General features: G+C 40.7%; 1 protein-coding gene across 1 annotated transcript; it reads left to right on the plus strand.

Moving 5' to 3' along the window:
- The first annotated feature begins 7,154 nt into the window (after positions 1 to 7,154).
- LOC120554330 (SLIT and NTRK-like protein 1) lies at positions 7,155 to 13,606 on the plus strand. Its single transcript, XM_039793176.1, has one exon. It carries the CDS (start codon positions 8,319 to 8,321, stop codon positions 10,434 to 10,436), a length of 2,118 nt encoding a protein of 705 aa, XP_039649110.1. The 5' UTR covers positions 7,155 to 8,318; the 3' UTR covers positions 10,437 to 13,606.
- The last annotated feature ends 1,781 nt before the right edge of the window (positions 13,607 to 15,387 follow it).

Below are 15,387 nucleotides of genomic sequence, written 5' to 3' on the forward strand. Positions count from 1 at the left end.
CCAACAAAGGGCCCAGATGTGTCAAACCTCTCAAAATGAGGGCTCTCGTCTTTGAGGGAAGATGGAGGACAGGTGGACAGAGTTGCCAACAAATGTCATAGGACCCCCAAAACAGGAAGTTTGACACATAAATGAAGTTGCATCTAAAGTACTTCATTCGCACAAATGCTCTCCATTTTGACTCATATTACATTGCTTTCATTTTATGAGTATGAAATCAACGAATTGAGTCCAAGACAAGACCAACTCAGTCCAAGTCAATCGGGTTGAGTGTTTGAAACCAGCAAACATATTATGTTAGGTAAGTCCCATTGAGATTGACATCGGGGAAGGGCTAAAGTAGATCATTACAAAATAAAATAAAGAGCAAGGTATATAGTATGGCATAACTAATAATAAATAATAGAAATCCACCACTGAAGAGTAAAGCTATTCAAAAACATAAAATGACTACTTAATTGATAGCACCTTTGACAGACTGTGGAAAATGAGGTTTAAGATTTTCAACAAAACTAGAATTACCACCTCATGGGTGTATACTGCCGCCAACCAGTCAATTTGATGTTTACATCCATGTCTGTCCAGACTCATATGTACATACAGTAGTGAAGACTTTGAGGCAATTTAGTAAAATGTATTAAGTGTTTTTTTGACAGACAAACAGACAGACAGACACACACACACACAGACACACCCCGGCTGCACAAATGTGTCACCAATTCAGTATTCGACCAAATGTAGAATATAGTCACAGTCACACTTCTGTTCCTGAGTTGTTGTTGAATAATGGCCAGAAAAATGTTTTTGCAGAACATTATGGTGTCACAGTGAAGTTGACCTTTGACTGTTTGGATATAAAATGTCATCACTTCATCATTTTATCCTATCATATATTTGTGTGAAATGTCATAATTAGTGTAGGAATTCTTGAGTTATGGCCAAAAATGCATTTTGTGTGGTCACAGTAACCTTGACCTTTGACCACCAAAGCTTAATCAGTTCATCTGTAAAGTCCAAGTGGACATTTGTGCCAAATGTGAAGAGATTCCCTTCAGGGGGTCCTGAGGTTTTGCGTTCACAAGAATGGGATGGACGGACGATCGATTGATCGCTAACAGGAGAACGGGAATGGAGAGATATTGCCTTCTTGATAGAGCTGCGTAGATTTAATTATTACTTTATGTTATCACTATTATTATTTAGATCGATCACTAGATAGATATCTATCTATTATCTATCTATCTATCTATCTATCCACACAAACACACACACACACACACACACACACTGTATATATATCTGCAAACGATCATTGTTAATAAAAAAAGACTAAAGTAGTGCTGCAACCCCGAGCTGATGCTTTAATAATTTATACATCAACGTTAGAAATGTATGTCAAATGCTTTTCTTTGGAGGACAGCCGACTCGGGAATGGAGGCTGTCAGATCATCAAATGCTCAGAAGGAATACAAATATCAAGTTGGACAGGATCTTGTCAGGGATCACAGGTCACCTCTCCAAACCTGTGAGCTTTACACAGAGAAAGAAAAGCCCTAATAACACAGTTCAGATTTGACTTTCAGGTCACAGTGAATAGATGTTGGAAGATGATCTCATGACTGACATGTGATGAACTCTCCAACCGTGTGAGCTTTAATGACTGCTGATCATGTAGTATATGCCAAGGCGTTTCATTTATCTTCTATCTGAACACGTTTGACCCATGGTTGAAACATCACTTGTAAAGCAGTTTTAAATGTTAAAAACACTCACAAATAAAAAGATAGTCATTACTTTTATGTCCATACGTACACATTTATCGACTGCAGAATTAACACTAACATGGATCTATGATCTTTTGGGGCATTTTCTATCACCAAGCAACCAATCCAGATAAACTACCAAGCACTTTTCCTATCTGCTTGTCTCTGGCTTTTAGACTTCGAAAAATAAATGGCTTACGGGACTAAGGAGCAGCTTCTTGTCTTGGTCTGCCAGTTACACAGGGGGCTAAAAAGCCACCTTGGCATTAATTTTGGCAGTTGTTAGTCTCACCTAGTCACTAAATCAAATCCTTAAAAAAAAGTCTTGTTGTTTTTGGGGCTGATTTAGAACGGATTGTGTTCCAAGATGAATTGGCAAAAAAGGATTGTAAAGCAATGCAGTGATAGAGAGATGTAGAGAAAGAGAGGCAGACAGAAAGAGAGGAGGAGGGAGGACATGACAGACCCTTAAAGGCTTTAAAACCAAACATCAGTTCCTGAATAAGAGCAAGCAAGGTCCAACAAAGAAGATTCAGGCCAGGCTTTTATATGTAAATCTTTACGTAGGCAGATAAAAGTGCAGACAGTATTCTTCTTCTTACGGTGTTGTTGGCTGACTTAGCATGAGAGATGGCAGTGCTTTTAAAAAAAACAAAAACAATTGAGGAATAAGCATGGATATAAATTTTTCCCTTCATGACAGTCATATTCTTTTATATTCTTTGCCTCTCACAACCAAAATATATGCGGCTACTAAACAATTTAGTATCATGTTAAATAAAGCTAAAACTAACACCAAGAATACATTGTTCTGGACTCGTTTTGCCAATAAATCTCTATTTGAAAAGAAGACCAAACTGTTGGGATCACTAGGCATGACGACATTCAATGAAATTAAGTTGTTCTTGGCACTTCTGGTGCATGGTAAAACATGAACAATCACATTAACTACATATTTTAAGAGTTACATGCAATTTATTAAGTATTATATATTGGGTTTAATGTGATTTATCTGATTGAATGATTTTGTTATGGCATTTTACCAAACTCTGGTCATCTAGGTGAAGGCCAAAATTAGTATAATTGATAAACATTTGGACATACAGTATATGTAGTGTTATTAAGTGTTGATGCTTTCATTATAAGATTGTCAAGATTATTCAACTTTATGCCACTTTTATGATGCAGTTAAGTTCAAATAAGCCCTGATTTGGATGTAGCAATAAAAGCATGTTTAAAATTCTTACTGTAATTTCTGACAAGATTTGAAAATATCATGAAATTCTGTAATGCCCGCAGTCAGTAGACCCCATATCTGTACAAGTGTTATCAAAGCTAGAATTAGGAATGAATATTGGCTGATTGATGCATACTGTACGTTTCCAACTATAAAATTGTGTTCCTTGCAAAGTAAAAAATGTTCAACAATGCATTTTTAGACCCATACTTTCCAAATCTGACAGAGCAAACTGAATATTTTAACCCTTTTTCTTCTTTTTAAAGCACTTTAGGCTACAGCACACATCAGTGATACAGCCTGTCTAAAGGCTTCAGTAACATGTTTTAAAGCTATAATAAAACTATTCTCCTTTAAAGCAAGTGACTAACACTAGTGTCAGACTGTTATATTGTGATAACTGGATGTTCAAATGAATCTTAAAGAGTTAGTTAAAAAACTAAAACACTGTTTTCCTTTGCTGATTCAGACCATAATATACATGTTTTTCTCTCAGCCCTAGCCGCATCACTGGATTCTCAGCTGATTTTCAGTGGGTCAGCTGTGAGTGTTGTGTTGATGGTAAAGACAGGAGAGGGTAAATAGAGTTTGCGGATAGATGTGTATAGATTTAAAGTCAAACATTCTGCTGATTCCCCATACAGCATCGCCGGTCGATACATCAGGAGCGGTGCTGCTGCCTCTGCCAATAGCTGTATTGACTTCCAGTCTGCACTTGACCCATCTTTTTCTGTACATGACACATCTGCAAGACCTTTGCTGCATAATTAAAAAATAAAAGGTGTTATAAAGGGATTCAAAAGAGAAGACCATTTGAGTGTAGCTCAAAAAATAAAAAGGTTCAGTTTTTATAAAGACTTCCATTTTAGCCCCACAAAGAACGACTTTTCTCATGATGTATAATCTGTTTTGTACAGCAGAACTGTACAGCAGAATCATACCTTATCTTTTACTCATTTACCTACATCACCTTTGGCTGAAATGATGATTTGGGACCCTGTTCGTGTCATGTTTGATATTTCTGGCAGGAAATGTCAGCTCACACTTGAAATAACCCTGCCCTCTTCCAGTTGAGCTATTCTACTTGCTGATCAAACATTATTTACTCCCAATGCATGAATCACGACAAACATGCATTCCTTATTTTGAATGCTGTCAGTGTACACTGAGCTGAACATGCTGATGTGAAAACAAGCTTAAGTTTGCTCCTGACCTTTCTGTAATTACCCGTAGAGTATTTCAGTCTTTTAAAACCTCCTGCCTTTGAAGCCCTCGGAGAGAGTACTTCTGGCGAAGATGAGCGTGCACATCTGGAGCTGATGTGGCATGTGTTTGCTCCCCATCCTTCCCAAAAAAAAAACAACAACACTCAGATGGGGGATGCGCATGCCAAGGAAAAAGATCTTATTTGCTGGTTGATGAGAGGTTTTGCTGGAAACTGCTAAATGGAAAGGTTTAGATTTAGCAGCAATGACTGTTGTTTCCATCCTGGTTGCAAAGCCAGATCATGTGCTCAGTGAATATCTTAATCGTTTGAAAAAGAAGAAAAATAAGCCTTCAAATACAGACCGAAGGGAAGGTCAAGCAGATTTTCCTACAAAAAACATGGTGGCTTAGCCTGATAAATCCAGGATTCTTTCATGTCTCTCAGTGAAGGATTAAACAGGCATGCACATTTTCTCAAAGTACCTCAAATTTGACATAAAATAAGTTAACTATATTTACATCAAATGTGTCAAATCATGACAAGTATGTGACTTGGTGCTGTACAACTGGGGATTGCCAATAATGCCCGTTTAGAAATATCAGCCAGATCTGAGTGCCAGAATGGGAGAGAGAAATTGCAAGTAATCTCGTAGCATAACATTGCCGCCTGATTGAAAGCCATTGCCTGGTTTAAGTGTTGGTTTGTCTCTATGGCAATTGCACCATGCAAATAATTACGAAAGCATTTTAAAAGCAATGACTATTACACTATCTGAATTGTTGCATTCCATGAGGCTACATAATTGTCTGAAAGACGGAGCATAACAGTCACTCCTGCTCATCATTAACAATATCGGAGTCTGAATCTTGAGCCAAAAATGGACGAACCTATCAGGACAACACCATATTAAAAAGAAAGAGAATAACACTAAATACATTCCTAAAATCTGAACCATTCCACATACAGCAGAACCCTCTAGTTTCTTATCGAAACTTGGCCAACTTTACCCACAATGCATCCGCACCGCTGAGGCTTGGTCCGAGATTCAGGTTCTATCTAGCTCCACGCCCACAGATTTTTGTCTTCAGCCCCAACAGACTTATGTTTTCATTGTTTCTTGTTCGGTGACATGGTGGTACTGTACCTCTTTGGATTTCTGGTTCAGTAGATAGGGGGAATGACATGCAGTAGAGGGCTGCAGGTCGGAGTTGAACCTGGGCCCGCTGCGTCGAGGAGTAAACCACTGTATATGGGCGCCTGCTCTACCAAGTGAGCTATGCAGGCGCTAATGACTGGGATAATTTTGAACTCAAGTTAAAATTGTTTTATGGTACATTTATTGTATCCTTGTTTATGAAATTGCACAAGAAAGCGCATAGAAAACCGCACAGAAAGACCAAATCTAGGTACATACATTACAAACTACCTAAGGCTACAAAAGCTGTGGTATAAGGAACTGGCCCATGCAATTTATGTGTCCCTATTAAAATAACCACTAAATAAATCAAACACGCCTTCACCTTGTCTGCATGTGCTGCACTGACTCGAGTCCGAGTTGCGTTGTTTGCCCGGAGACTATCCATGCAAGTGACATACTGTATGAGCTGCTCTGGTCCCGCATGACACTAATGCAATTCGACAGTATCTGCATCACATCATAATGCTGAGCCCCATGCAACTATTTCTTATGATACATTTAGCTCTAGTATTCTTAGTGGTGGAAGAAGTACTATATATATCTTACTTGAGTAAAAGTACCAATACAACAATGTATTATAGAAGCACAAGATGAGCAGCAAAATGTACTTACAGTACCAAAAGTAGTACTCATTATGCAAAATAACTCATTGCAGAATAATACATATTATACAACTGGATTATACTTATTGGTGCATTAGTGCAAGCATCACTTTAATTTTGCAGCTGGTAAAAGTGGAGCTAATTTTTATTAATGCCAATTCGTTTTAATTACTTCATATACAGCTTAATCTAGAATTATACATCAGATGTGTTTGATTATATTTTGTATAAATAATCTGAATCTAATAAGTAACTAAAGCTGTAAAATAAATGTAGTGGAGTAAACGGTACAATATGTCCCTTTACAATTCTACCCCACAACATTTCAAAAGTAGCATACTTAAGTAAAGTATAAGTACCTCAAAACTGTACATAAGTACAGTACCTAAATAAATGTATTTGGTTACATCCAACCACTAATTAGTATTGGGTTTTTTGCCCTTTAGTCTACACATTATGTCACACATGCCATGGAGATAATGTAACTATCCTGTGTATACTCTGTTTAATACTATAAAATTACACTCCGCACTACACAGACCGAAAGAGAGACAAAAAGAGAAAATAAAGGAGACAGACAAGTCAACAGGTAGGCAGACTGGTTGACAAGCAAGAGTAAAAACAGCAGACAAGCAGACCAATAGACAGACAGATCGACAGGCAGGTAGGCAAGTGGTGGGAAGGGAGAAATCATAAACTGTCAATGGACCACGATGGGAATGCTTTACACCCATATGTAGGTGGTCCTAATGGTGTTTTGCTTATTGCAAGCACTGCTGATGCTTTGCTGGAATCTCCTGAGTCCCTTAGATTGGTCTCTTATTGCACGTTTGCAAGTGTATTGTTTCCCCTCTGCAAAATAAATAAATAAATATAAAAAATAAAAAAATAAAAACGATGTCAGAGAGAGAGGATATTTAACTTAGCATCCCATTTTTCTCCTACTCTTAATTCCAACTGAGCACTGCAAAAGGAGGAGGGGGAGGGGGGCAGGATAACTACCACAACTCTCCTGTGCTCCAGCTGATGTAATACTCACAATGGAGTATAATAAAAATCGAAAGAAGATGAGATTGTGTTCAAACCACTTCCCTTGTCTTTTTTTTTTTTTTTACAGTTGTAGATCTATTTTTGCAAAGGATTTTATATTTGAGGATAACAAGAAGAAAACGTCACGCACACATGCGCATATAGGGTGCCACACTGACGCATCGTTTGTTGTATAGTCAACTGTTTTTTGGTGGACTGAGGCATGCCTGTAGCGGATTATTGTTTTTACCGCATTCAACAGTGTTTTCAAAGCGAGGGGCGAAAGTCACACTGTAACAGCGGAGGCTCACATATGGAGGGAGATCAGCTAAAATAATACCGTTTATCCTTTAAGAATGGGGGGTAATTCAAGCCACTGAACTGAGGTATCACGATCCTAATGTGATATCTCACCAGTGTTTTCGACGATGCCAACTTGGACACTTTTACCATGGAGCTGCAAGCTTTAAGAGTAAAAACATCGAATATACTGTAGGAGTCTGGTTTGGTGGCAGAAACCTCTTTTTGCGCCTGTGGAGGGAAATAACCTGCACACTGAAAGCTATAAAGTGTGATTAAAAAAAAAAAGAAAGCTCCTTCCCTATATGTGGATTGATTTTTTTCCTGCACTTTCTTCTCAGCATTCCCTCAGTCAGTCGACGGATTTTTTGCCATTACAGCTCAGTAGAGGGTGTCAGATTATTCTTAGAGCACCGCGCTAGGATGAACACTGTCTGCGCGTTCCTCTTTTTGTGATACCCAAATCGCCACAAAGGGGAAAACGAGCGAGGCAAGACACCGAAGGATGTAAGGGGGATGCGGGTGTTTTGCAGCGGTGGGATCGCCTCGAAAGCTTCAGCGCAGGGTGTGAATACAGCACCAGGGGAGAGGGAACAGCTCCCGACGCCGCAACACGCAGCACGACTGGGAGAGAAAAAGGCACGGATTTTTCATTTTTTTCCCTGCCAAGGTCAGTGTTAAACGAACTGAAAACAGCCAGAAGATGTCTTGGACTCTACTGTCGCTTGCCGTTTTTGATTTTTATTATAAACACGCGGAGGCTTGGAGGATTCAGTCGATGTGAAAGAGACGTTTATGTGGTCATTTTCAAACTGGAAGTCTGGACACAAGTGCAGGTTAGATGCAGCATGGATCGGTTATAAAAGACTGCCTTATCTTCTGCCTAAATGTCTATATCTCCCTTTTTCTTCTTCGTATTGATGTAGACTGAATTCTTAGCTCATATGTCTTGAAACCGGGAATGAATTGTCCACGTTGAAAAATGCTGCTTTGGATTGTTCTGCTGAATGCGGCTCTTTGTGTTGCGAGTGGAAATGTTACAAGGGACGTTTGTAAGGAGCAGATATGCTCTTGCAACGAGATAGAGGGAGATCTGCACATAGACTGCGAAAAACGGAGCTTCACCACTCTGCAGCATTTGACTGGCCCGAGTTCGCAGTTTTATCACTTGCTGTTGCACGGGAATTCTCTATCCAGGCTATTTCCCAACGAGTTCGCCAACTTTTACAATGCTGTGAGCCTGCATTTGGAAAACAATGGTTTGCACGACATTGTCCCCGGCGCCTTTCTGGGATTGCAGCTGGTGAAAAGGCTGCACATCAACAACAATAAGATAAGATCATTCAGGAAGAGTACATTTCTGGGGTTAGACGACTTGGAATATCTCCAAGCTGATTTTAATCTATTGAGGGATATTGACCCCGCAGTTTTCAGGGACCTAAATAAACTTGAAGTGTTAATACTTAACGACAACCTCATCAGTGCGCTACCTATGAACGTGTTTCAACATGTGCCCATTACGCATCTCGACCTGCGGGGAAACCGAATCAAAACGTTGCCTTATGAGGGGATCCTTGAACAGATACCGGGCATTGCGGAGGTTCTGTTGGAGGACAACCCTTGGGACTGTAACTGCGACCTGGTTTCCCTTAAGGAATGGCTGGAGAACATACCGCGTAACGCGCTTATTGGGAGGATGATATGCGAGGCTCCCACCAGGCTGCAAGGGAGCGACTTAAATGAGACGTCAGAAGCAGAGCTGTGCCCTTCACAGAGCGGCAGCGTGGACACCAGCCTGGTCGCCCCTCCCACTCAGGAGGAGACTTCTGAGACCGCTGCCCATGGCCCACGTCCCACGCCTTACAAGCCCAATAGAGACACCAGCGGGCCCCCGACGCCCGGCGGCCACGGCCCCAAGAGCCGCTCCAAATCTCGTGAGAACTGGCAGCTGAAAACTAGGCCCACTCCATTGTTGACAGGTGTGAACGGGGATAGAGAGCAGCTGCACAACATGACGTGCCCCCAGCCTTGCAACTGTGAGCTGGTCGGCTCCAGACAAGGGCTGGGGGTCAAATGCGAAGGCAAAAAGATCGAGAGCTTATCCAGCCTCAAACCTAAGCCCTTGGCCGCTCACGAATTGAACATGAGAGATAACAACATACACGCAGTGAAAAAGAACCACCTGCTTGGCTACTCCAGCCTCAACCTGCTCGATCTGGGTGGGAACAACATCAAGGTGATTGACAACAGCACTTTCCAAAACCAGAGCGAGCTGAGATGGCTGTATATGGATAAGAACTATCTGGATGCGCTGATAGCAGAGATGTTTGTGGGCCTTGTGAATCTGGAATATCTCAGTTTGGAATACAACGACATCCAGCTGATAGTGGCAGGTGCATTCAGCCCCATGCCAAATCTGAGGGTTCTGTTCCTCAATAACAACTTGCTGAAATCTTTACCCGTGGATGCTTTCCTTGGGATTTCTTTATCCAAAATTAGTCTGCATAATAATTATTTCCCATATCTCCCTGTGGCTGGAGTGTTAGATCAGCTCAATTCAATCATACAGATCGATTTGCACGGGAATCCGTGGGATTGTTCGTGCAACATCGTGCCCTTCAAGCAGTGGACGGAGAAACTCGGGGCAGATGTGATAGTGAGTGATCTCAAGTGTGAGTCCCCTGAAGAGTTTTGGAAACGAGATTTCCGCTACGTCCGGAACGACCTCATGTGCCCCAAACTCTATGACAAATTCTCCCCCACACCACTGTCCAAAAACAGCACTTTCACCCTGGACTCGGGGACGCGCTCGAACTCTTATTTGGAGCCGAACAGGGTCTCCATCTCAGTGCTCGTCCCCGGGTTGCTGTTGGTGTTTGTCACGTCCGCTTTCACTGTTGTAGGAATGCTTGTGTTTATTTTGCGGAATCGAAAGCGATCAAAGCGAAGGGACGGGAACTCGTCCGCCTCGGAGATCAATTCCTTGCAGACAGTGTGCGACTCATCTTATTGGCACAGCGGCGGGCCTTATCACGCAGACGGGGGCGCGCACAGGGGCTTCGACTGCAGCACGCATCTCTCCACGACAAATGATGCGTAAAGGGACTCTGCTATTGTACAATAAGCCCACACCAGACTGGATTACAAACAGTCACACAGACAGACTGACGCACATACATGACTGAAACGGCCAACATCATCCGCTTTTGTTCGTCAGAGGCGAACACAGACTTGTTTATGTCTTGTTTTCTCCAGTTGAACCAAGTAAGTCAGCCTGCTGCTGCACAGGCCCCACTCTGTAATATATGTATATGCCAAGCCTCCTGACTAAAAACCCCTCCCTCCCTCCCTCCTCCTCCCAGTTCTGCTATTTGCCGCAATCGGACTACGGATCTGTATGAGACCGAAAAGAGGGAGAATAAGGAGCGAGGGAGAGGGCGTGTGTGTGTGTGAGAGAGAGAGAGAGAGAGAGAGAGCCAAGACCGAGGACCCTGGGAATGGTGCACGAACGCATGAATGTAAATGTAAATACTCGGACCGATGTATCATAATCTGCATGATGATATTTCGCATGGTTTCAACACACACACGACGGGGAGGAACCATAACCACCATAATCAACAAAGAAGCAAACTCGACCCTTTCATGTTATATCAATATGACGAAAATATATAGATATTAAGAATTATATATGACTATTACAAAGTGCCATTTCTCTATTTTTTTTGTGAACCTGCAGTTAGGATTTGTATTTGTTGTTTTAAACTTGTTTGGAGAAAAGAGAAAAAAAAAAATCAATAATGATGACTATCGGAAAGGAGTGATGGAAGTAAAGCTGTCAGTGCATGTTATTTTCTGTTTGTTATCATTTGATTGTCGATAAATATTGGGGTTATTTATACCGTACTAGATGGTGCAGATTAAATCCATGTCTGCGCAGTCATCTCCTTTATGAATGTAAACTGTGTTATTTTATGGTGTGCCAATTGTTGACTTTCAGATATTCAGACATGCAGATGAGCATGACCAATTAACGTCACTCAGATGCTTATGCTGCAAAGTTAATGTAGCTAAAATAACAGTTCCGTGGTTTTGTGTGTCAATGAATATAGCCTGCTTTGGGTGAGAGGAAGAAAAATCAACAAGTCATTTAAATGGGGGGTTTATACCATCATATTTTTTCAACAACTGAGCAAAGAAGTGTTTTCAATTGAGCTATGTAGGTATAATTCGATCTATGTAAACAGAGCAGGTAGAATGAATTAGAATAGAATGCTTTTTTAATGTCAGAAAAAAAAAGTATTCCTCCACAAAAAAAGCTTATGGCTATGATTCAGCTTCATCATATTGTGAGCTTTTGTAAAGCCATCTAATCTTGTCCAAATCAGAGAACTGAAACTCACTGTATTTACTACAAAATGTGCTTGAAATAGGCTGTTTTGGGGTGAAGAGAGAGAGAGAGGGGGGGGGGGGTGCCCTTTCTAACAAACAAATTGGGGCCATGCTATGATAAGCATTCAGCATGTGTCCAGTCCATAGAGAGACACTCCTGTCTCTCTTTCACTGCTGTGGACACACACACACACACACACACACACACATAATTTAATAATGCAAGATGCCTTTTTCAACTCAGCATTTTGAACTTGAGATACTTTTCTCGGGGGTCGCATGGTTTTTGTGGGCTCATGAAAACAATGCCATGACTGTACACCTGTTTTGCAGAGCTCAGCTGTCAAGTCTGCTGCTTAGCCTATACTGCTTTAACTGAGCGTGGATTTGGGGAAAAAAAAATAAAAAATTAAACCGTTGGGGCATACATCCAGTATTCAAAAAAATTCTCAATTATTTATCTTCTCTGCAGTGTCTAAAAAAAAATGCAAGGAATGTGCATTTTTTTCATTTATTTGTAATTATAATGTAATATTCCAGTGCTGGTGACATCTTTTAAATTGCCAATTGATTTTCTTTAAGAAACTCACTATAAAATGCCTAATTTAGACAAGATTTAAGCATAATTCGGCAACAATCTACCTAAGATGCCACGGCCATGATGAGAGTGTACAGAGTGTATGTAAGATGGGCTTACACCCCTTAACTCCGCCGCACCCTCCCCCCTCTTTCCCCAGCTAGTAGGCCTACAGTATCACCCCCAGTATACAGATTAGCGCTGTCCATGGTGCTGATTCAATCAGTATACAGATCAGTGCTGTCCATGGCGCTGAATCATTTCCCCTGCTTTTTGTCTGCCTGCCCCTTGCCCGTGTGTACCCTTGTGCTCACACACAGGCATGCAGCCCCCACATGTGTGTTTGTGTGAGGACAGATGAGAGAGAGAGAGAGAGAGAGAGAGAGAGAGAGAGAGAGAGAGAGAGAGAGAAATTTTGAGACAATTTGCATGTATGTGTACCCTTACTTTCTCTGCCTCCCCCACACCCTCTTCCCATTACCTACATGTAACCATGCGCAGCTTGACCTTGGGGACTAACATCTCAGCAGATCTGTGACAAACACTCATCATCATCAACCCCCTGCATTTATGTCATCACCTTGCTTCCTCCTTAACTCCTGTTCCCTGCTTTTCTGTCCTATCACAATGGGTGGTGGTGATGGGGGGAGGGGGAGTTGGGGGTAACTATGTGTCTCTTCTGTGGAGTATTACTGTGCCACAGCCCACTGATGATTTGTCATAATTTTCAAACGCTGTGTTTCAAAGTTACATTTATATGCTTTGCGATATTTGACCTGCTTCTATTTTGTTAAATAAAGTGTGGTTGAGGTTGAGTAAAAAAAAAAAACAATATTTGCTTTTAGGAATTTTCATTGGATTTGACTAAGTTAGCGTAATGAGACATGATTTATCATCTGTTCACATTGTTCTGCATACTGAATATACTGAAGGATTTACATACAGTATACTTAGTTCAAGTACACTGCGTTATGTCTTTGTTCCTTAAAATAGAAAACATTTCACAATAAGGTTAAATTCATGTTATATCATTTCTGTACACTATAGTGGAGGTTTTTACATTGTAATGCATAATCATATTTTTATCATATTATTTTTAGACTGTTTTATCATGATTCATGAATGCTAGTTCCTTGGTACCCTGGAGAGAAAATGACACATTTAGACTTTTGCTGCAGTGCTGGCTGTATTAGCATATTCTTTCCATTTTGAGGTATGTAAACCCCAAATCCAAGACGTCTGATGTCTGAGTATCCGAAATATTTCACAATAATACAGACTTGTGTATAAGAATTCAAAAATCTTGTAAATGTTTGATGAAGAGAACATTATTGCATAGTCACACTGCTATGGGGTTAATCCTAAACATATGGACTACCATTCTTCCTACTCTTCAAAACATGACATTTCCTCTTTTTTTCCCCATCAGGCATTCCTATGCTGTAGGTCTGCGTGACTGTGTCTAACAGTAGAATTCATTCATTAATGCGATGGATAATAGCTGTTGGAATCACAGCGGAGTGGAGAACCCTCTTTTACACGCTGGGCACACAGCACTCCAACACTGCTGTGGCCCAGCAGGCATGCCGTAGTTCGTGTTATAGTAGCCCCCCCCTCCCCTCAGGAGCTGGCAGTTGATGCAACACTTCCATCAGGGATAACATCATCCGCACACCTCATACACTCAGCTTTGTCTCAATGGTCCTGCTTTGGTTTAGGTGTGGGACATTTAATCCAGAGGGTATGGGAAATAGTTTGTGTTCTGTATTTGGAGGCTGTGCTTTCTTTGCTTCAGGGTTACTTCTCTGCAACAACAATAACAAAATGTACCTGTGGCTGGTTTGGCGAGTTAGTCATCAGTTGGAATTTCCATTACAGCTTGAACACCCACGACTAACATTTAGTCTTGTTTTTGTGCTCCCTCAGGCACATCTGAATTTTTTTTTGTATTGCATTTGTTTTTTTCTAAAATATTCCTTTGAGGTAATAACTGGCCAAAAGATCTAAAGCAGGTAGCATTTGAAATTATATTTGTATTACAGGAAAAATTGAAAATCACATTGGAAATAATACAATCTGTCATTCAGCATATTGATATCTTGCTTGTTATGTCTCCGATTCATGCAAAGTTACAAATGGCAGCATGATGATGGGAAAACCCCAAAAACCCCAGTCTTTTCATTTAATTAGCACTAAAGCGTCAGTGGCTAGCTTTTATCTGACTCCCAACGGTCAGATTCAGTGTCTGTTCTTGTTTAGGTTTTGTAAAAATCCACAAAAGCTTTTCAGCTTGGGTATTAGCCTTTGATGTTAGCTTTGATGAAAGTCCCATGTGTTGCACTTAAGAGTTGTCAGGACTTCTGCACTTCTAAACTCTGCAGCCAGTACAACCCTTGCTGCTGGTTCTCGCCCATGGGTGTGTGTAGTAGTGATTATCTGGCATTATCTCTAGGGATATCTTGGTGTTACTCCCAGATAATATTATTAGCCCATCCCCTGCAAAGCACTTAGCCTATAAGTCTCAGTGGTTGGGTTTTATTAGCAGTTATGTTCTTTGCGAGACACAATAGTTACTGTATGGAATACTTACTTGGGCTTGGAATCAGTGCCACTGATTGAGTTTGGTATTGAATGCAACGGAGTGTTTTACATGACAGGAAACAAAGCAGACTTAAGCTTGTTTAATGATTGCGCTTGATAATATACCTTTCAATATGCAAACATATCCTAATAACACGTCTCCAATATAATTACATCAACAAAAGGATAAAAATGTGTTTGTGCTGGATGGAGTTTTGCCTGCAGCCTTGCTCAAATTACTTTTTCAATTCAATCACTGTAAATCATTGTTAGAGTGGCTAAACAGTCTTATATTGTTGTATATTTGGCTTGATGACAACAAGAGCTGAAGTAGGGTGGAGCTTCAGATCACAGCCTGGCTTGCAAAAAAGAAGCAATAGATAAAATAATTTTGAAAAGGTTGCACACTTTCAAAGCAGCTCTAGGAGTTAAAGCTGGGGCAGATAAATCAATCAAAACACAAGTTCAAAAATTTCAAACCTGACGCATATTACCATGTCTG

The sequence above is a fragment of the Perca fluviatilis genome, chromosome 24 (genome assembly GCF_010015445.1).
Source record: "Perca fluviatilis chromosome 24, GENO_Pfluv_1.0, whole genome shotgun sequence".
NCBI lineage: Eukaryota > Metazoa > Chordata > Actinopteri > Perciformes > Percidae > Perca > Perca fluviatilis.

Coding starts and splice junctions, on each gene's coding strand:
- LOC120554330 (XM_039793176.1), top strand. CDS start 8,319: ATGCTGCTTTGGATTGTTCTGCTGAATGCGGCTCTTTGTGTTGCGAGT.